Below are 23,915 nucleotides of genomic sequence, written 5' to 3' on the forward strand. Positions count from 1 at the left end.
ATTAGATGGTTTTAAAACTAATATAAGATACATATAATTCAAGATTATGAATTCAATCTAACATATTGTGATTATTTAAAAAAACTTTTAAATCTAATGAATTCTACTAGGCTACACTAAGCTTAATTCTATACAATTGATATACCTCATCACTCTCTTTCTCTAAGTTAAGGTAGATTGTAAATAAAATTTCTAATGTGTATAGCATGCTAACATAATCTACAGCAAATAAAAACCATTCTAAGAAGTTTATTTTCTAAAATATAAATTTTCTCAAAAATTTACCTGTCACTTTCAGTGCAATTGGTTTTTCAAAGTACCTCTTAGTACATTTTAAAGCTTATTAACAAATGTTTTGACAGTGTCTTTGCCACCTATGATGTACAAAATCTAAGAAAACTATCATACCTATTCTTCGTTTCAGACAATCTCATCCTGCTGACAATGAAGAAAGATCTGTATTATTTCAGTGTTTTTTAAAAAGAATTTTGCATCAGTTGGAATAACAAGACCAAAATTTAACAACAAATAACAAAGATGTATACATTTTATAGAAAGGGTTATATTCCTCTTATTCTTTGTGCTATTTTTTTGTAAGTTAAAAAAAATAATACTTTCTCCAAACCAATCTGTCACATTCTCTTTATATATACTCTTACTGATTTAAACCTAAAAAGTTGAGGAATCCATAACTAAGAAAGCAAGGAGGATATTTTATAGGACATATATTACTTAAAGTACAAAATTACTCTTAAATAACTTTTATTAGAAAAAAAGGAGAAGGAGTTATTGTGATAAACAACATGCAAAGAAAAGCAATTTATTTTCACAATAAAGGGAACTATAAATCTACATTTATAGTAAAAATTTCATGTCATTCTATAAAACCCAATCTCCCAAAGACCCATTTCAGAAATCAGAAGTTTCAGAAAGTTTAGCAACTTAGCTAAGTTATTCAGGTATACAGAAGTTTAAAACACAATTATATATCTTAAGTTTAGGCACTCCTTCCCCTACAACTTCCTTCTCATAAACCAAATAAACTTACGTACTTTTCCAAAAACCTTCACTTAGACTCAAGAGATGGACTTGAATAAAAATGTTTACTATAATAATTCTAGCTATACAAAAAAATCAAATCAAATAGTAATAACAAACAGTACTTTATTTACTGTGCCAGTATTATAAATAAACCACCCAAAAATATATTTAAAAGCACTTAAACTGTTTAAATACCTGTTGTTCTAGTATTAAGAAAAATAATAGATAATATATAGCTAACATAAAACATTACATAAAACTAAATGGCAAGCCCACAAAATTTTGTTCTTCTCAATTCAACTTATTTACCCTTCAATAGTTAAAATTCCAATTACATTAAACACATAGTTAGAGGACCCTTCAGCGTATAAGCATTTATGAGTTATGAGAAGGTTGAGATTTCTAGTTAGCTGAGGGCGTAGTCCTTCAAGCATGGAAAATAGTATTTCAGTCATCTTTAATGGGAAATTTAAAGAGAATCACATTCTTTGCTTCATCAAGAAAATCCATTAAATATAATTTACTCTATCTTTATCATTCCAGGGTCACAAGTATGAGTAATAGATGCTGCTACATGTCTAACAATGTGACAGCCTTTTGTGTTTGGACATGAATATCATCAGTCTGCTGTTCTGTTTGAATTCTTGTATTCAACTTTTATAGGTCCTCCTCACTTGCTTAAAAAATATCAGTCACTACTTTCTGATATTGTCAGTGTCATCTGTCTAAGCAGCATTTCTCCGACAATAATTCACTGTGGATTCAGAAACCAGATCACTGGACATAAGACTATGCAAATTGACAGTTTATAAAAACATGAAAATGAGGACTACTAAGTACATGGACTCAATGTGGGTTAACTATAGTCTTTTTTGCTTAACTTAGGGTTTTTAAGCAAGTTCAGATTGCCAATAACCTGGGCTTTTGATAAGTGAAGAGTTATAGTATTAATGCTTTCCTAGTTCATATCAAATTACAACCTAATTACTACATATTTACTTTATAAGTCTGTGCCATAATAACTTGCAAATTATGGTTTCTAGTGTACAACTAGAGTCAAACACTATGATGAATATAAAGGTGAATAATAATTCATTACCTTTTACCTTCATGTACTAAGATGGTTCTTGCTGGTGTGTGTGTGTGTGTGTGTGTGTACGTATTATGTATATGTACATATATATATTTCAAGCTAATAAATTAAAAACAAGTTTGCTACACTGATATAGTTCAAATTTGTAGCTGATTTCAATTAACTGTAAACTCAAGTTATCTTTCAGCTCAATAATAAATGCAAAAGGGAAAAGAAAGACTTTATATGCTAGATTTGTTAGAAGATAATGTTGAAGTATATGCCATTTGGAAGTGACCTAATCCTTACTGATTCCTTCATTAGTTATACTTTTTAGAATGACTTAGTCTACACATGGAACTCATGTATTAGTGATGGGTTCCAGAGGAAAGGAAGAATCTGCTTGATAGAATCAGGGGTGATATGGAAGTTCTCTCAAGTTATAGCTCACTCAGCAGTAAATAAAAACTGTAATTCCAAGACTAAGCAGCAGAAGGGAGTAGTTAATACACTTAGTAACTGCCAAAATCCAGGAGAGGAAAAAAGAAAATGAAAAAGAAAAAGAAATAACCCAATCTTGAAATCAATAACTCTGTTAATAAACAAACATATAAATATTAGCCTTTTCTAAAAACGACTAAAATTATTTCCATATGGAAAAAATATAGTTGTTTCTACACTAAAATATTTAATTGAATAAATCTATAGCTTCGTGTGCTGGTAACAAAAATATCCTGAGTGATACAAGGGAACTCCAGTAGAATTTGCAAGAATTAATTCACCATAGACAAACGTAAGGAATGCCATTAAGAACCCTAGAAATCAAAGAACAATTTAGATGGTAAAAATAGTAAATTATTTATTTCATGCACACGCACACCATTTTGTAAACTTTAGCAAATTTTGTCAGCCAACAAATTATGGCTAAGTTACAAATATAGGTCATTTTAAAAACTCAAAAATCAGAAGCTCGTAAGGATCTGCAATCATTCTGCTACCTAAAAGCTGAAATAGAGTTGAAGTAGTTATTGATCAAATTATTATTTATGACCTCTACATCTACTTCTTACACATACTTGGAAATACGTAATTACAACACATAATATAGTACATATTTAATGTATCAAAATAATAAATCTTGTGCAAAAGCAGTCACTGACCCACAAAAGCTGTGATATAACACAATATACTTTATTAAATAACACAAATGTCTATGTAATAAAAACGGACTATTATACCAATAGCACATATATTAAATAGGAAGACAATGTCTTAAATTAAAAAATATAAAACTAACCTATAAAGATACACTATGTTTTTTAATAAAATGCAAACTGGATGCTTAAAGAATATCCTCTAAACATCTAATAAAACTGTACACATTAACATATTATGGGACATTCTAAAATTACAATTGTAAGTGAGATAAGATAAATCCCATTTATAAGAAAAGGAAACCTCATTGTTTAATTAGATTTTTACTAAATACAACTTCCTAGGCATCAGATTCATAATGGATACAGATGTCAATAATAAAGCAGCTATATGTATATGGTCTTTTACACATTCATTTAACAAAATGCAGTGACCAAATAAACATAGTTCTATATGTATTTAAAATACTTACTTAGATATGGTTAAGTATAGCACCCTAGACATAAAAGAGGAAGAAAATGATTTATGTTCCTATGTCCTATGATCCATGGGAGCAATCAGTCATGTGTTTATCTGATTACTGAGAATATACACACAAGTAAAAAGAAACAACTTATTTATTTCTGTCTACACCTAAGAGACAGGCCAGTGTTCCAAAGGGTTTCTTAAATTCCCTTAATTTCCAATTGATAATTTCACTAGAAGAGTACACTAAATAACTACTTTTCAAAACTAACCAAAAAAAAGGTGTACCTCCTATATATATAATTTATAGCCAGATGATTAGCTAAATTTCATGAAGAAGAGAAATCTGTAACATGGACTTGAAAAGTAATGTACATGTTTTATGACCAGGTTGATCCATAATCACAGATATTTTTTATGGCAATGAACATTTGGTTTAGGTCCCTTCCAAGTTTATATACAGTAAAATAAAGAACCAACCTTGAAAATATATACTGTTACATCCATTTAATTAAAAAAAACAAAAAACTCACAACTAAATATCAAGAGAATAGATGGGTTGGATTTTCTTACTTTTTCATCATTTCTACACAAAAATTCTATAGAAGAATGACCAAAAGAATTGGTCTTAATATTACTTACATAAAATCTTACTAGCAACTGAAACACCTACACAAATGTATTAACCAGTAGTGACAGACTCTTTCATTGAACAGTAGCCAATTCAATTATTCCTTTTAACAGATGGAGAAAATGCAGGTTTGTGGCCCATGAGTTAAATCACTTTTAAAATACAAGCTTGCAAAAAATTCTGCATTCTACAAATATTAGAATAACATTTAATATCAATAAAGGCAAACTTTATTCCTTTTTACAACACTTTTAGTGCAAATCACCTATATGAGCATTTTCAAAATAATTAGAAAATGTCTTTTATATGATATTTCACAAATAAAGGCTAATGTGGAGGTCTTGAACATATTTTCATTAATGTCACTATAGACTCTCATCACATGCAATAATGAATGAATGAGTGGTAGGAAAGACAAAAATATTCTGTAAAGTATATTAACTGGAAAAAATATTTGGATAATTATTGAAGTCCAAATTCATGTTTAATGATCACTTAAATAATGGGATCAATTCAGTTAGCTACATCTGCAGTAGTCAAGTTACAAGATTAAAAGTGAAAGGCAAAACTAAAACATGAAATAAAAGAATTCATATAAAAATACACAATAAGGTCAAGTACCTCTTCACAGCATGAGAGAATGATTAGACATTTTCATACCTGAAACACATCTGCTTTGTTCTTTAATAAACTGATCTCCATCTGCTCATGCCCTTGGAAATTTTTCAGCAGTACAACCCGCTGTGCTCAAGCCCCACATAACTTTGTATTTCCCTGCTCATAATTAACTAATTATTCTCTAATCAATAGTGTAGATCTTGATTTTACAATGTAAATCAGATAAATGAGATAATGGCTGGAGGTCAGTCTCATTTTATTCACAAAGCCCAGCATGAACATCCAGTTTCATTATATCCTATGTACCTGAACAGCAGTGAATCTTACAGCAGGCCTGCAGAAAGTCTTAAGACTGTGTACTGGGAGAAAGAGGTCTATATGTTTATTTAAAAAAAAAAAAGTATTTGCAAAGCATGTCTATCTCAGAAATATTTTTAATTGCAATCCTTAGTATTATGTAAATTGATAAAGTGTTGACTGGGTAGGAAAAAATTTCTGCCTTCATATGCCATGCAACTCTAAAGCTGAGTCTCTTAAACAAGTTTTAATTGTCAAAATGATTTCAGAAAGTTTAAAGAAAAATTAGTAATGTTAGTATTCCATTCTGCTAGAGAGTCCTTCTGAATTCCTTGAATAGATTTTGGTGAAATATTAATAAAATATTCCCATACTGAGAATCAAGTAAAACAGTGGTAAGTTTTGTCAAATAAAAAACATTAAGAGTTTAAAAAGAGTGATCTAGTAAGTAATAGGATGTAAAAACAGGGAAATAGGATAATGAGTGTGAATATTCTTATTATTTATTGGTCAGTGATCTATTTTTAACATTATAATTGTAAAATCAGATAAACACTCAAGAAACACGAATAACAATGATATATAAATGATAAATAAATTTCATTTACAAACAAAATGGATAAAGGTTAAGGCTAAATTTGTTTTCATGTTAAACATAATCCTAATTTCAAATCTTTTCCTAACAAAGGAATTAGTGAATTATGGACAAAGGCTATGTTCCTTGATTAATTTCTGTACCTAAAATGGTGCTGTGTCCAAAATAGGTATAAAATAAACACCTGCTTAACTAAACTTATGTATAATAAAGAAGTTATACTCTATGTGCTATAAACTACTATAATCTCTTTTACCTAGAAACAAGTATTTTTGAAAATTTAAGGGCCCTTTTAACAAGATTAAAGCCACATTCAATCAATCAATGTCAACCACAATACCATGATTCTTTTCAAAATATTATACACAAATGGTTCTCAAAGGATGTCCCTGGCCAGCTTCAGCATCACTTGGGAACTTTTAGAAATGCAGATTTTCAGGCCTCATCCCAGACCCACTTAATCAGAAACTGCAGGGAGAAGTAAGAGGGAGGAAAATGAGGAGGAAAATGAGGAGGGGAGTAGGTGAGCGATCTGCTTTTAAACAAATCCTTGATTCTGATGTACTATAAAGTTTGAGAACCACTGCTATATATACTGCCATGTCATTCTTCTTGTAGTTCAGAGTTATTTATTTTACTTCTTGATATTTCAGTGTTTTTTTCTTTCCCTATCATGCGACAAATAACCATCATTTACCTGTCGGACTGCTTTCTCTTATACATGTATGTAAAATATGAACTATTTAGTGTATATTCTCTTGATATACACATTAATATCTCCTTTGAATAACAACTGGACCAATTACAGAAAAGGGTTAATTTTGTACCATGGAAATATGAGAGTGTCTAGGAGATGATTAGGAGAAAGTGTTTCATTCTACTCTCTTCAAAAGTTCTACTCCAAATACACATTTGCAGGACCAATGATCTTATGAATATTATGTGGTTTATATTCGTGATGTGTGACAAAGATTCTTAGGGCTAGCACCAAATATGGAACCACATATCCACCACCGAACAGTAAGATGGAGAATGATGATAATATGGTATTCTAAATAGAACCAGGTGGAAAGGACTTTGATTAATAGTGTCACCAAAACCACAAGGTTTAATGATTTTTCAAAAAAATCTAAAATAAAATGACCACTAGTAATATCTTACCATATATCAAAGGAGAGTCAGGTCCAAATGCACTAGCATATTCTTTTTTAAGGAAATGGCAATCTGATATTTTTCTTAAAATCAGCTGCAGTTCAGCAATAGTAATAACTACCAACTTTTTCTTAAGCTTATGCAGTGATAAATAATGAATTCTTTTTCTAAAAAAAAAAAAGCCTACTGGTTTTGCTACAGGTTATTAATATTTTTCCTCCAATGTTAGGTCTTTCAATAAGTTAATAATCTCAGTTTATACATATTTTATATACATACTGCTTTTATTAAATATCCAATAATATGGTTCCTTAGTATAACTAAAGATTACTAGCATACAGCAACTTTATATTTACACTTGCTTTTAATTATCTATAACATTTCCTACTCTATTCCTAATGTTTGAACTATTTTCAATGCCACTATACCTGAAAAGATGTCCCAAACCACATTTATAAATCAGGAAATTCCAAGAGACATGTTGACAATTTACATGTATATATGTATTTCAATTTCAGCAAACAGTCTCTTCTAAATCAGTTCAAGATGAAGTGATGAAATATTCAACATATTTCTGTCATTGATTTAAGACTTGTTCATTAAAGCTTGAAGACCAAATTTTAATTCTGTAAACCTTTGGAAAGATACAAATGTTGATGAAGATCTTTCAGTTGGCAGGCTGTATAGTCAAAAGCTTTGTATCTCTCTCCTTATTTTGTAACCTCATACTTAAGGTTGAGAAAAATAAAATTATACTGAACAGAGAAAGTTTGTATTGAATCAATAAAGAGTGAATATATTTGGTTATTACTAAAAAATATCTAGAGATCAACACAGATATATTCTTATTTACAAGCTTAAAATCTGAAGTTGCAAAAACTGCATGCTACTAATATTAGTGCTTTCACACTAGAACTAATGAGTCAAAACTAGAATGGCATACGCTTTCACAAGTCTTTCACTTTTGCTGAATATGATAAATAGAAGTAACATTTAATATAGTCTACAGTTGTTTCCCAATGCAGTATTTCATATATGAATATATGTATTAAGTTGGATGAAACAGAATAGCAGACTAATGGAATGCATTATCTTTCTTGTTTGTTACTAGATTTGTTCAACAACAAGTAGCACATTGCATGTAAGTCCCACAGGCTTCAGTAACTCTTAAGTAAGTCCAAATACTGTCTATCATTTGCCAAAGAAGCAAGAGGGGAAGACATTACTTAATAGGACAATTCTGACAAGACATCATCTAGTATTTTTCAACAATGCACATATCAAATGTTTCTGATTAGTGCAAAAGAAAAAAAGGAGAAAAAAATCCACACAGGCAAATTAACTGCCTTGTCAGTCCAAGTAACAAACCAATCAATTACATTCTATCCAAACCTGACAAGCAAAGGCAACTTTTTGCAGTGATAAGCTTATGGGAAAGACAAGATAGCTGTTCTCCTTTACTTTATATACTCTATTGAGAGTGTTATCCACATTTTTAAAATCACACTTATAAAAGAGGTTTCCAGGATTGCCTCCGAGGATGAGCTGTGGCAGAGTTGGGTCTCATGAAGGGTATCTACACAGTAAAGTGATAAGAAAAGAACATTAACATTTAAAGATCACAGCAGCTCTGCACTATGTCTTATGAAACACACTAACAATACCATAGTAGATTCAAATAACATATGATCTGGTCCAAAGAGACAGATGCCCTAAACCTAAATGCCATGATCTTGTAAAGGTTCTTACTAGTTGAATTGGAACTATTTCATCATTTGAAACACTGAGTTGCCTCTTGTATTATTATTACTTTTAGTTGTCACAATAAATCTATCTTAGTAAAACAAAAAAGAAAATATAAAAATGATGAGGGGTTTGTATTTATATAAGCAAACATGTAATTTGGTTAATAGATGCTTTAAATAATAGCAGTTTGCTATTTTTTCATCAAATATGGCAAGTTAACAATGCTTGAGAAAGCATGCAATATACTGAAAACAAGCACACCTAATCAGTACATTACAGGAGTGGTTCTACTCAAGTACAGAGTCTCAGGGAGGAAATATTCAGATGATTCTTATTCCCTGGGCCTATACTTGCCTTCCTTTTTTTAAAGACTATATTGGAAACGTTTGCTTACAATTATGAAAAGTATATCCCTAGCTAGCTATTTTAGTAGATTTGTGCAACAAAAGTAACAGAGAATACACCTCACTGTAAAGACCTGGTCATTGATTATACAACACTAATTTTGGCCAAATTTTCAAGTCATTCACTTGCATTTATTTTTCAAAACTTTCTTTAGTTTTTCTTATATTTATTTCCCTACCGACGCATTTTCAGAGGAGAAATTTTAGATGCCTGGTGATGAGAAGTAACTTTCTTTTTGATTGTGGAAAACAAAATTTTATCATTTCCTTCAGATATTTACATCTGTGCAGATGAGATTAAATTACCAACTAGTCACACAGTATAGAAAAAGTTCATTTCAATATTTAAGTATTAGAGAGATGTGTTTAATGCTTCTAAGTTCTACTGAGAAAAAGAAAGTGAAAAGTGGCACAATCACAGATAAATAAAGCACTACTATGCCATCGACGAGCTACCATGCCAAAATGAATAAATTCCAAAGAAAGGAAAAATAAAATTGTACAAGAAAAAAAGAATATAACGTGAAACATAGTTTTCAGAGACATGTACTTATCAGCATATGAGAAGTAAGCAGAAAGAACAGAATTCCCTCGTTGAGTAACAAGGAAATAGATAGGAAGAGCTGAATTCCCTTGCTAAATAGTCACATGTGCTAACTTTTCTCAGTGCTTCAGGCTCCAAGTGATGAAATGTAAGCACATTCTAAATCTGATATTCTGAGAAGTGCTTTGCCTGCAGGTTAAGCACTACTAGATAAGCAAAATGAAAGAGGAAGCAACCACATCATTTACCACAGAAGTACATTTAAGTTTTAATTACATGCACAAACGATAGAGAGTAGCAGACAACCCAAAGATTCATTTGTAGTTAACACTGATAGGAATTTAAATATATATTGGGTTGGCCAAAAAATTCGTTTGGTTTTAAGTAAAAGTAAAAGACATTTTTCATTTTCACCAAGAATTTTATTGAACGATTCACTAACTGAATGAACTTTTTGGCCAACCCAATAGATACATTAGATGTCACAGAAATCTGCTTTAAATTCTAATTAAATCTAAATTTAACTTTGAAAAAAACTGAAAAGCTCTAACTAGTATTCTTCCATCCTAAAATTTCACTTAATATTCAGAGTAAGCAACATGACTTGTCTTGGCTGCTACCGTCTTAGGACAAAAGACTACTATGTGGTCTCTTATATCAGAGTTCAAGTCTTGGCTTTCTATTTATTCCATATGCTTCTAATAAGCTTACTTACAAATTAATGTAGAAAAAAGGGAATTAACTATTTTCAAAGGGCTTCCCTGATGCAAGCACCAATGGTCTGTTATCCTGTATAGTTGGATGCCTACCAAGAAAAAGCACCTACTTTTGCCCCAATGAAGTCAAATATGCTAAAGGAGCACAGTTTGGTGAGCGGTATGCCTAATGATTAGAGCATTAGCAACACAGTCAAGACTGCCTAGACTCAAAACTCTAACTCTACCACTTCCTAGCTGTATGATCTTGAACAAGGAATACTTCTCAATTTCCTCACCCATAAGATAGGGATAAAATCAATATCTGTGTAATGGAGTTTCCTTGAGGACTACATGAGATCAACTATACAAAGCATTAGCACATTGGCCCTTCATAAGCACTCTATAAATCTCAGCAACTAATATGAACAACAGTAAATTTATCAAACACTAGTAGTATTTAATGGAAGGAAAAAACTGTATTCTAATATATAACAATTTATAGAACAGAATTTCAATATATAATTGGAATAATTTCTATTTCATGATGCTTAGTGCCTCTGTACCTCAGTTACCTAATCTCCAAAATGGAGATGGCCATACCTCAGAGGACTGTTGTTAAAAACTGAATGAGATAATACACTTAGAAAGCAGAGAATAGAGCCTGGGATATAGTAAGCATCTAACACTAGCATTATTTTAATTTCCAGTTCATACAGACTTTTAACATGTCTATGGGGTTCAATTAAAATGTTAAAAATATGAGATTCTTATACATTATTACCTAGATATCAAAATTCATCATCAACTCCAAAATTTATATCCAATCTTATCTACAAATTCTAATTCCATTAATATGTCTATTTTATATGTCTGAAACTATAAAAAACCAACACAGATCAAAACCTTGTTATAGGAGGAACAGATTTAACAGGATGTTTCAAAATAAAAAAGAAAGAAAAACCAGAAAACAATATAGTTGGTTTCTAATACTAGAAGCTGGATTATGCTTGTTTTATATGATTCCAAGGATTGAAATTATTAAGAAGAGATATGTTAGCTCACTTGGAGAAAGAAATTGCCAGTGGTCACAGCTGCCTCAAGAGGGAATGGGTTACTTATACACTTCTATCCCTGGCAGTAGCTTTTTCCCTGTGGCTTTAGTAGTGATACTGAGCAGATGATTCAAGTGTCAAAGAATAGTGAGATCCTTTTCAGAACTGTATTGTATTAATACTTGTTTTGAAATTGCTTTGAGTTACAAAAGTTACAAAATCTGGGGAAAAATTGAGGTTGATGCCTTCACTTTATAGATGAAAAAATGACTATCACGGTAACTTAATTCAAGGTCATTCATCTAGCCAGTAGCAGAACTATGGGTGGAGTCCCAGTCTTTCTTAACAATAGATAATCCCTTTTGTGTAAGTTAACAAGTTAACAATATTACCACATTGCAATAGAAAATGAGTTTGTAATTACAAAAAATAAATTTTACAGAAAAATAAATGAGTGAAACGAGAAATATTTCATTGCTATATATGCTAGAAATTATGTTTACTACTCTAAAACTGCATACTCCAGAAATACCACACTTCACTATGTAATTAATGGTTACCATGTTCAGGCTTCTGTTTTCTTTAAATACAATTTACTTGTCTATAATGCATTTATTTTAAAGAGAAAAAGAAAATTTAAAAATTCAAACACTGATAATGTAACATAAAAATATTTATAAATCACACTAAGTTACTTAAAGGTTTAATGTTTTAATATAGATATGAAAATCAAAGAATGTCATACATTGAATATTAAATGTGTGAAGCAGGTTAGCTATTCCACATGTCTAACAAATCATCAAATCAACTTAATTATAAAGGAAAAAAATATACTGAATAAACATTTTCTTTTCAATCCAAATTTTATCAGAATACCACCTTAATAAGACAGATTCAGTGGCAGCTTGTCTACTTTCATTATCCAAATATAAATATTTTGAATATTAAACATCTCTTTTCCAATTTTTACTAATAGAAAAGCATTCTTAAAATGTAACTTCTAAGTTGTTTCCTTCACAAGACCCAGTTTATTTTCTAATTTCCTCTTTAGAATCTAATCTCTTCATGATGTACAATACAGCATCAATTTAGTTCTAAAGACATTAACTAAAATCATTGATCACTGCTTTTTATAAAGCCAGGTCTAGGGCATAACGGGAACACTCTTAGTGTTAGGGATGGCCAAGTAACTCCTAAGAACAGTGGTATAAAGCATTTAATTTTAAATTTTAGACTCTTTTACCCTGAATGGTTCAGTAAATGTTCAAGACAGCCTTGGAATAATTGTATTTGGAGAATAAAGAACAGCTGGGCTCAACAGAAAATGAAGAAGCAGGAGAATGCATGGCCTGCTCTGAAAGTTAGGGAGGATTCTGGTAGAATTTCTTCAATGACTGGAGTTTGGGTTTAGGCCATTTAATCAGGCAAGAGAAGAACCCAGAAGGTTGGAGGAATCAAGATACATTAGAGCTACAGAAAGCAGTTATACTCTAGCAATAAAAAATGTGGACAGCCCAGGCAAAGAGAGTGGGATCCAAGGAGGCCTAATCAGAAGTGAGAAACATAGAAAGAAGGCAAGAGGAAACACTGAAGCAGCTAAGGTGTACAGAATAACATCACAGAGAACAGCGTAGACACTGAGAAAGGTCTTAAGTAAGCCGAAAAAATGGGAAAAAAAGAAATGGAGATCAAGAAACGTTATGATGGAAAATGGTTCCCCAATTACTCTGATATTTTTAGTTTTCAAATAATGCACAGCAGGTATATATTTTAAACTTTTTGAACACAATTATTAAAATTATATGAATAAAAGTAAATATACTAAGATGCTATAAGATCATAGTAATTCAAACTTTTTTTATATTTTTGGTTTTTTGTTAAGTATATTTTTATAACAAAATTTTTTAAATATACATGAAAATTTCACTTACCTGCCTTTAAATTTTAATTAATGGACTTTATTTTTTAGAAGTTTTAGATTTACAGAAAAATTGAGCACATACACTCCCCCCCTTCCCCCCACCACATCTCCCTTTAAATTTAAATTTAAATGTTAAAGTCTTCATTTTCACATCATGGTGCCTTTGATAGATCAGGGGTAGAGAAAAATGAAGGCAAAGAATGCCAGAAAGACAGAAATAGAGGAAGAGACAAATATGCCAAGATTTGGGAGTGTTCACACTTCACTGATTCTTATTCAGTGTGATGATATTGAAAAAGTTGCTGAGTTACATGCAATGGGGATAAACAATGAACTTGAGAATGTGAAAGAAAGGGAGACTTTCAGATGAGGATTAAGCCAGCCTTAACTCTGCCTCTGCCAAACTCTACTCCACAGATTTAGAACCTACTGATTCAGAATCTCCAAGAATAATTTTATGATCGTGTTGTTTGTAATTCTTCCTATGGGTAACTTGCATCTCTAGCCAAGCTGAGAACCACTATCTTAAAGCTTCAGCTAAAGGGCTTCTGGAACAAAGCAGTGGTTCTCAGAGTATGGTCCCCGAATCATCAGAATGAGCAACAGCTGAGAATTTATTACAAATACAAATTCTTGGGCACCACTCCAGAGCGTCCAAAGCAGAAATTCTGTGGTTTAATAAGCCTTTCCGGTGATTTCAATGTACCCTAAAGATTAAGAGCCTTAAAGTAGACTAAATTCAGCTGCTGTGAAGAAATCACAAAGAAAGAGGCATAGAAACAAAAGCTAAAAAAAATAAAGGGAGGTAGGAGACAAATTACAAATATTCCAGTTGACATTCAACTAAGCACAGACAAATATTATTTGTACACATAAATACTGTGGTCACCAAAACAAAGCTTTAAAAAAAACCCCACAGAATATTAAACAATCTCATCTTGAGGATCTCCTATGAGATAATTCAATTTCTCTGGACTCAGCCTGTGGTCCAACTAAACCAAGGACATCTACCCAATTCTTTCAGTTCCTCTGTTCTTATGGAACATGATTCCTTACCAGACCTTCAGAGACACAGAGACACAGTCATTTACTTAAAGTAAAGGTAGGAAAATTAGGATTGGATACTTGAGTTGTACAGAACAGATCTGTAACAGTTACTAGATCTATTTCCAGGGTTTGGATTCCTCTCTGTATTTATAATCACATAACTTTAAGTGCATTCTGAAAATTTCTACTTCAATAACTCCTAAAAAGAAACCTCACAATTCCCTATGATGTCATTCACCTATTGTATTTGTCTCCAAAAAATAAATATAGCCACTAATCTTTCTGTTATTGGTATCACCATTCTTTCAAATTAGTTACCTTAAAGTCGGATAGTTTGGTTTAACACTCCCCTTTCTTCCTTGCCTCCTCATTTTCGTTAATTATCTGCTGTAACTTCTACTGTGAACTTACGTCTCCTGAATCTACTGAATCCTTTCCACTTATTTTTCCATCAGTCTAAGTTCTAGGCCCCCAAATTGGTCTATCTCCAGCTGCCCATTCCTTCATCACACAGGCCACCACAATATCAATCTCCTAAAGGACTATTCTCCCTATTATCTCTTACCTTCAATAAATCCCCATTATGACTCTTAAAATCTTTAGACTGAATCCAGGACCCAATCTACCTTTAACCTACATTACAAATGACTCCAAGGATCCCACGCTATTTCTTTATTCATATTCATTCTCTTGAAGGATTTGGTACCTCCCATCTCAATCTTCTGAAACCTGCTCATACATACTTCAACATGCAACTCAAATTTCTCCTTGGTTTACATAAGATTTCTCCCTCATCCTTTTAGGAATATTCCCATCATCCTCTAAATTCTGATGTCTCTTATATACCTTCCATATAACAGTTTGATGTATGAATAAATAAATGCATTTTAATATCCTTAATAAATATTGAATAGTTTAGAAAATAAATTTGATGAGAATAAACATAGGAATCTTATTTTTAAAAAAAATAGGGAGAAAATAGATTCTATACTTTCTTTACAAATGAAAGCGTCAAAAGCACAGTCAAATAAATTTTTGGTCAGAGTGCTCAAGGCTCTCACTACATGAAACTCAACTTTCCTTTTAAAAAGATCTACATTTACAGGTCATGTCACAACAAGGTTCTTGATATAATCAGGCAATTTTTCAATTCTTTAATAATTGACACCAATGAGTAAACGGACAAAAGAAATGGGTCTGGAAGATTCCAATCACTTAAAAAGAAAGTCATTGACTGATATAATTTCACTTGGATGTGACTGAACCCCACTTATTTAGTCTTTCCTAGGCCTATCTTCCTTGTGCAGCTGTCTGTGTCCATCTAATTTACTGAGCGCTACAGGGAGTGCCTAACAATTTCACTCAAAGCAGAAGTCCTCCTCCATTTGCTATTGTTTGGAGAGAACATACTTAAAGAGTTACTTTTATGTAGTTCAATGTATCAAAACTGGCTAAATCACACTTAGGGCCCTTCATGTATTATCTTTGTACACACTTAGGGCCCTTCATGTATTATCTTTGACATATACACACACACAATACATGAACAATATTATACTAAAGTCAAATCATACAGTTGTTTAATAGTATAGTCATGAGGTAATTTTTCTCAAACTTGCCTAAGTATTTTAAGAATATAGACATACATTAAGTACCTCATTAAAAACTGTTTCCAGAGTTCTGAATTTCAACTTTTAAAGAAACTATGGAGTATTCAGATAAGGTTCAGAGGAAAACTATAAAGAATTGTGTAACTGATAGAGTATCTATGAAAGAAAGGCTGTAGAACCTGGGTTATTCACTTCTTAATTTTCTTCCAAATTTCTTTCTTTACTTTCATTCACCAAAGAATTAAAGTAAGGGTGTAATAAAACAAACTTTGGTCAAATGACAACATACCCTTGCATAGCATAGAATTAAATACCATAATAACCAATTTGGGTAAATGAGAAAAGGTATTGTTTTGGCAAAGGAACAAAGATCACAAGAACCTTTTCTCTTTCTTTTAAATATGCAGGGTTTTAAAATGAAAAAAAAAATCCTATTTAACAGTAAATGAATCTTTTGAAAATTCTGGCAATTTTCAGAAGATTCTGGTAATTATTTCACTTACTGTGTTCTAGTTTCTAACTCTAGTTCTATTAACTAATAAAGTCAGTATAAATCAAAATTGTAGTTGATAAAGTTAAAAAAACAAGATGAAAACAATCTAATTCCAAATCTAACTTCTTTTTTTTTTTTTGGCCGCACTGCACGGCTTGAGGGATCTTAGTTCCCCAACCATGGATTGAACTCTGGCCACAGCAGTGAAAGCACCGAGTCCTAACCACTGGACTGCCAGGAAATTCCCCCAAATCTAATTCGTATCTTCGAGTACTACACGTTAAGAAGTGAAGTACAAAGGGAGCAATGTTATGTATATTTTATGTATACATATGTGTGTTTATATATATTTATATATAAAAGAAGAGTTATTCTTATTTACCAGTATAAAAAGAGGCTTAATGAGACTGAAAAGTTTGCCCACAGATAACATGTCTGGCTGATATCAATAAACCACACATCGTTACCAAAAATTATTTTCAGGGATTTAAGACCGCCAAACAACATCAGAACAAGAAGTAGGAAATTTATAAAGTGAGCAATTTTATACATGGGATATACTACTACTACTATAATGGGTGCAGAATTTAAAAAGATGTGACTGTGAAGATTAAAGGTCAAACAATGCATGAAGAATTAAGTTTTTTTGTACCACTTCCACTCAAGTGACCAGACTAAATGTCACAGAATAAAAGTAGCTACTGTCACAAAAGGGAAATGTGGAAACCCAATGACATACAGTGACATGACACTGCAAAAGTTATTTCCAGTATTTAAACAATGAAAAGACTTGTGCAGTTAATCCAGAAGGAGCTATATTCTCTAAAACTAAAATGACAACTAAAATGATGAACAGCCCAGATACTAGACTAAAAGTGTTAAAAAGTATAAACATTTCATTAAAACTAATAATACTGTTAATAGGGCATGTAAGGACACAATTGTGCACTATAATAGTCTCTTTAAAAAGAGTAGGATTATTGTAAGGACTTAATAACACAGAACCTGTAGAAACAGCATGATAATGAATGCTGAAGTCAAGAGGTCTGGGTCCTAAACCTAATTCACACTAACCAAGTGATCTTTTACAAACTATCCATCCAAAGAATTACGGAAAGATTATAGTATGCCAAATTTTATCCCAGCACTTGAGATATAAGTATAACTCTTCATTAAATTCACAGTCTGATGGAGGGGTCAAGTGAACAAAAGTGTAAGACTCTGAATAGGAGAGATTCAATACAGAGTGGTAAGTATTATTAGCATAGAGGCCTATATAAACTGCCAATGAAGCATATCAGGTAGACAGACTATCTTGCTTGATGAGTAGGAGAGAGCAGGTTGAGGAAAGGATTAACAAAACAAAACAAAAAAGATTAACAGAGGATTAAAGCAAGTGTTAAAAGGTAAGTAGGAATTTATCAGGGAGAGAATATGTGGGGTAAAATTTGATGCAGAAGGAAAGTACAGAGGAATTTTTAAGAAGAGTATGTCAGAAAATCCACATAGTTTGGTAGGTTGGAGTTAAGAGTACTTGTTGGATAAAAGTGACAGGGAACACCTCTTCTACTGTACTGTTATGAAAAGAGAGGGAAGGGTGGTGGAAGAGAGATGCCTATGGATATCAATAAGGTTATATGTAAGTTACAGGTTCCATGTCAGAAAGTTTAGGCATTTCTGTCTGATGGCTTCTGTTTCCTATGTGAAGCGGGAGACGAGGTCATTTGTTAAATATGAAGAAGGAAGAGAAAAGGTGATGAAATAAGGAGCATGAGAAGAATGGAAATAGGTGCTGTCAGGAATGAAGGTTCAAGTTGCACATCAAAAAACAAAGCAAACAAATAAAAAAAAAAAAGATAAAGAAAGAATCACAGTGTCTTTTATTGCTGTGGAATTACCCCAGAAGCCAAATTAGAAATTCTCAACCTGCTAATAATTTTCTTTCAGATTAAAATGGAAAGGAGATCCAGACCATTAAAATTATAAAACAAAGTACAGTTTTATTTCCTCTACTCTGACTAAAATTAGATTATGACTTAGTCAGATCTAACTTAACTGACTCTGCATTGCCCAAGCAGTTAAAATTAGCAAAAATTAATGGTAAACATACATATTTTCAGATTAAAGATAATTCAGATTTCAATGAAGTAGGTACTATCCTTAGAAACACAAGAGGAATGTTAAGGGTAATAAAACTCATTTAAGACTTTAAATATATCTTAACTCATAGAACAATACAGCCATGAAGAAAAAAATGAACTGAATTACTACACAAACTATAATAAAACAAAGTATGACAAAAACTACTATCCCGATCTATTGGGTGGGCCAAAAGTTTCATTTGTTTTTTTCCATAAGATGGCTCTAGTAGCACTTAGTTGTTTTTAATTTCATTCAAAACAATTTTGTTAGAGTGTATGTGACTGCTGTCATATCAGCGTGCATTTAAAAAAAAGACTTATCAAAATTGGTGAATTTTTGTGTAGCCATTTTAACGTTGAAGATGGAAGGAAAAAACCCCAACATTTTAAGCATATTATGCTTTATTATTTCAAGAAAGGTAAAAATGCAACTGAAACACAAAACAAGATTTGTGCATTGTAGGGAGAATGTGCTGTGACTGACTGAATGTGTCAAAAGTAGTTTGTGAAGTTTCGTGCTGGAGATTTCTCGCTGGACGATGCTCCATGGTCGGGTAGATCAGTTGAAGTTGACAGTGATCAAACTGAGACATTAACTGAGAACAATCAACGTTATACCATGCAGGAGATAGCCGACATACTCAAAATTTCCAAATCAAGCATTGAAAGTCATCTGTACCAGCTTGGTTATGTTCATCACTTTGATGTTTGGGCTGCACATAAGTTAAGCGAAAAAAACCTTGACCGTATTTCCACATGTGATTCTCTACTTAAATGTAATGAAAACGTTCCGTTTTTAGAACAAATTGTGATGGGCAATGAAAAGTGGATACTGTACGATAATGTGGAATGGAAGAGATCGTGGCGCAAGGAAAATGAACCACCACCAACCACACCGAAGGCCGGTCTTCATCCAAAGAAGGTGATGTTGTGTATATATGATGGGAGTGGAAGGGAGTCCTCTATTATGAGCTCCTTCTGGAAAACCAAAGGATTAATTCCAGCAAGTACCACTCCCAATTAGACCAACTGAAAGTAGCACTTGTCGAAAAGCGTCCAGATTTAGTCAACAGAAAATGCATAATCTTCCAGCAGGATAACGCAAGACCACATGCTTCTTTGATGACCAGGCAAAAACTGCTACAGCTTGGGTGGGAAGTTCTGATTCATCCACCGTATTCACCAGACATTGCATCTTCAGATTTCAATTTATTTAGGTCTGTACAAAATTCTCTTAATGGAAAAAATTTTGATTCCCTGGAAGACTATAAAAGGCACCTGGAACAGTTCTTTGCTCAAAAAGATAAAAAGTTTTGGGAAGATGGAATTATGAAGTTGCCTGAAAAACGGCAGAGGGTAGTGGAACAAAAGGGTGAATATGCTGGTCAATAAAGTTCCTGGCAAAAATGAAAAATGTGTCTTTTATTTTTACTTAAAAAACCGAGGGCACTTTTTGGCCAACCCAATAAATAAGGCTTTGACATTTTGTACATAAAAATAACGTAACTAAGCCAAGTTACCACTAATATCTGATGACTGTTACTCTAAAATATTAAATACGAATGCCTTTAATTAAAATCTGTAGATTCTCTATTCTCTACAGTTATGTAAAGGGCATACCATGTCATAAGCATGGAGCCTGGGACTGGGAATATTAAAATTAACTTAATTATTAAGATATGGTACTTATACACTAAGAATCATGGGTGGAACAAGAAATATAGACTAAATATAAATGACAGAGAAGCCCTCATTCCAGAGAAAAACAGGCGATCATTTTAGATAAGAGCAAGTTAAAGTTAAAGCAAGATGGCATGAAACTAACCGGAAAGTTTTAGGAAGGAGAACTAGGTTATCTGGAGCTGTGAATAACTGAAATGAAGATAAAAAGACGGGGGTCAGGTTTGGAGGGCCTTAGAAGCCATGTTTTAAACTCTGGATTTACCTTGTAAGAAATGAGAAGCTTCTGGACAAATTTAAGTACAACATGAACAAATTCTTTATACAACTAGATGGAGCCTGGTGACATTCAAACTAGTAAAGGTGCTGGTTACTGTAATAGACTAAGAGGGAGTTAATGAAGGCATATAACTTCTATTTCTATTCATTTAATCCTCACAGCAATTCCATGGATAGGAGTGATTACTATTCCCAGTTTATAAATGAGGAAACTAAGGCACAGAGAGAATATAACTAACTCAAAGTCAAAACTAATAACTACTGGCCGAGGATTTGAACCCAAATAATTTGGTTCCCAAATACAACTATTTGAACCACAGTTTTGCCACTGATAAGAACTAGAGTAAAACACTGAAACTATGAAAACCAAAAGTTTTAAGAAGGAACGTTGGTCACCAATGTTAAATGCTGAAATGAGACCAAATACGAAGAGTACATAGAAAATTAAAAGGCCATTGAATTTAGCAATTCAGAGTTTGCCAGTGACTTCTTCAATGAAAACAATAATTTTTGCCTCTGTAATCAACCACCAAACATATATTCAACTTCCTCAAGGTCCAATCACCAAACATGTATTCAACTTCCTCAAGGTCTGAAACACCATACAAAAGGTTACAACATTGACAAGTAGCTTCAACATGCTTGAAAATTTGCATTCTCAACACATAAAATTAACAAAATACAGTCTCTGTAAAACAAATTATGTTTTTAAATCAACAGAAGAATTTGACATATACTAGTAAAGCAAAATAACAGTTTTATATTATGCTAAGGCAAAAATGTAAAATAAATTATTTTTTAATGACATAGTAACTCAGATCTTTAAAAATATTTCAAGCAAAACTGCACAAAGATCATCTAAAGGGCAAAGACAAATAATATGCACTGCCTGCTTAAAGAACGTATGAGATATTAGTTGGTTGTCATAATAACACATCATATTAGTTTTTAGACATAAATATCACAACATACAAAAATTAAAATTTCAATTTTGCAAAAAGTACCATCAGCAAGCAAAGTACAAACACACACACAAAATACCTGAAAGAAAAGATCTGCAACTTATACAAAGATATGTGATAAACTCATTTTTAAAAAAGAGAAAACATCTCAATAAATAAAGAGGCACAGGATGTGGAAAGACAACACATGGATGAGAAAATCCAGATAGCTAATCAATATATGAATAAACACTCAACCTCACAGGCAGTCACAAAATAAAATCAAAGTGTCAATTTCTACCCACCAGACTCTCAAAAAGTTATGCAATAACATCCTCACACAATCATGTCTATTGGGAAAAGAAATAACAGTATCCATTAAAATGTAAAATATGCATATACTTTGGTCTAGCAAACTCAGTTTGGGATAGAAATCAAACAGAAAAAACCCATGAATTTCTACTTATAGGGAAATACTACAATTAATTATGGCACATCCACATTATTTTGTAGCTATTTAAAAGACTGGCTTAGTTCTATATTTACTGAAAAAGTCCATTATGTGTTCTCAAGTTAAAAAAAACAAAAAACAAATTTCAGAGTAAAGCCTACAAAAGCTATAGAAGGGAGAGAGGGAGGAGGCCAGCCAATGGGCCCTGAATTTTTTGTTTGCACATAGAAGAAAGAAGTATGGATGAATATACACTAAACTATGTCTGTTACCCCAAATGGACAGGGTTTTGAGTAAGTAGGGTGAAAATAACATTCCTCTATACACTTTTTATTTTTATTTTTTTTTTGGTACGCAGGCCTCTCACTGCTGTGGCCTCTCCCGTTGAGGAGCACAGGCTCCGGACGCGCAGGCTCAGCGGCCATGGCTCACAGGCCCAGCCGCTCCGCGGCATGTGGGATCCTCCTGCACCGGGGCACGAACCCATGTCCCCCGCAATGGCAAGCGGACTCTCAACCACTGAGCCACCAGGGAAGCCCTACACTTATTAGTTAAGTGATTACAAACAACATATATTGCTTTGGTACTTAAAAAACAACCTGATAAATTAATAAATGCGTTCTAAAGCCAGTATGACAGTATCTCCGAAATAAAAGGTTATCTGTATACGCAAAACATTTGTTTTACTAATGGTTTTTATTTTTTCCAGAATGTATGTGTACTGTATGTGTGTATATATTTTCTTCCTGAACATGTTTAAGTTTTGTAATTATTTTTAACTACATTTTTAGCAAATAGTAATAGCTATGCAAATAGCATCTTATAAAGTATCTTTTTATATCTTACTTATGTAACGTTACAATCCCAAAAAACAACCATAAATTGTGCCATTTTAGGTCAAATAATTCTGCACAGATCTCTGCTTGAAACTACCTACTGCCATAAAAGGACTTCCCATCTTCCTGAGTATGCTTACAAAGTCTCTTTTCTCTTCTGGAATGTCTTGCTCCATTCTTCCCTACTTACTTAAACCTACCCATTATTTTACAACTTCATTGGTTTTACTGCTTACCACTGTTTTTTGTTTTGTTTTGTTTTGTTTTTTTCCCAATTATCTTTCCGGGTAATCCTATACTGAGTTCCCATTACGTGGGACTTTTCAGAAAACACATTATTTCTATGTAACAAATTTCTGTGGCTTTCTGGTCCTGATGATGGAGAGAGCGGGTGGGTGGTGGGACGGGGTCAGGGGGAGAGGAAGGGAAGGAGGAGAAAGGAAGAAGGAAGAGGGAAGGAGAGTGAGAGGAAGGGGAACAAAGGAAAAAAGGAAGAAAGAGAAAAAGGAAAGGAAAGAAAAATAAAGGTATTTGTTCAGTAAGGTATACTTTAATTATATCACTAACAAGCCCCTAAGTCACTTTTAGTTGAAAACATATATCCACACTGCATATTGTTCTGATTAGTTCTTTTGATCTAGGTAACAGTTTGAAGATAAAGAATTGTTGAACTCAATGTAAACCCTTCCATTTTGTGACATTTGGAAGAAAGAGCAGCAGAATTAAAGCACGTCAGGAAACTAAATATAATGGACACTTAACAGAGTTCATAAAGAGCGACAGTCTCCTGTTTAAAAAGTTAGTCAGCTGGGAAAAAGGGCATACTGAGTGAGAAATTCCAAGTCAAATTTCCATTTCTTTAGTTGAAATTGCACCTTTTATGAATATTCTTATAATCCTGGGGGATGGGGGGGACCAAAGTAGTGTTTAGTCAAACACTATCTGATGTATCTTTTTATCAAAAGTGAGATTTTAAGAAATATGTATTTGCAAAATAAATTCCCAAGTTTTTGTTTTTGTTTTTTAAATAATTGTGTGGCAGGGCC

The 23,915-nt window shown here is 32.5% G+C and overlaps 1 protein-coding gene across 21 annotated transcripts in view; it reads right to left on the reverse strand.

The window, feature by feature from the left end:
- PHF14 (PHD finger protein 14) overlaps nt 1-23,915 on the reverse strand; it is a 200,140-nt gene that overhangs the window by 71,051 nt on the left and 105,174 nt on the right. For 6 of the 21 annotated variants that reach the window (XM_073809676.1, XM_033863033.2, XM_033863035.2 and 3 more), the window contains one exon: nt 409-438. The exons of 7 other annotated variants lie outside the window; for them this stretch is intronic. In XM_073809676.1, the coding sequence (XP_073665777.1) occupies nt 409-438 (30 nt within the window). Of the gene's footprint in view, nt 1-408; nt 439-7,454; nt 8,603-23,915 lie in introns of those variants that run through there. 8 more of the 21 variants (XR_012333948.1, XR_012333945.1, XR_012333950.1 and 5 more) reach the window with 6 other exon arrangements.

Source organism: Tursiops truncatus, chromosome 9 (genome assembly GCF_011762595.2).
Source record: "Tursiops truncatus isolate mTurTru1 chromosome 9, mTurTru1.mat.Y, whole genome shotgun sequence".
Lineage (NCBI taxonomy): Eukaryota > Metazoa > Chordata > Mammalia > Artiodactyla > Delphinidae > Tursiops > Tursiops truncatus.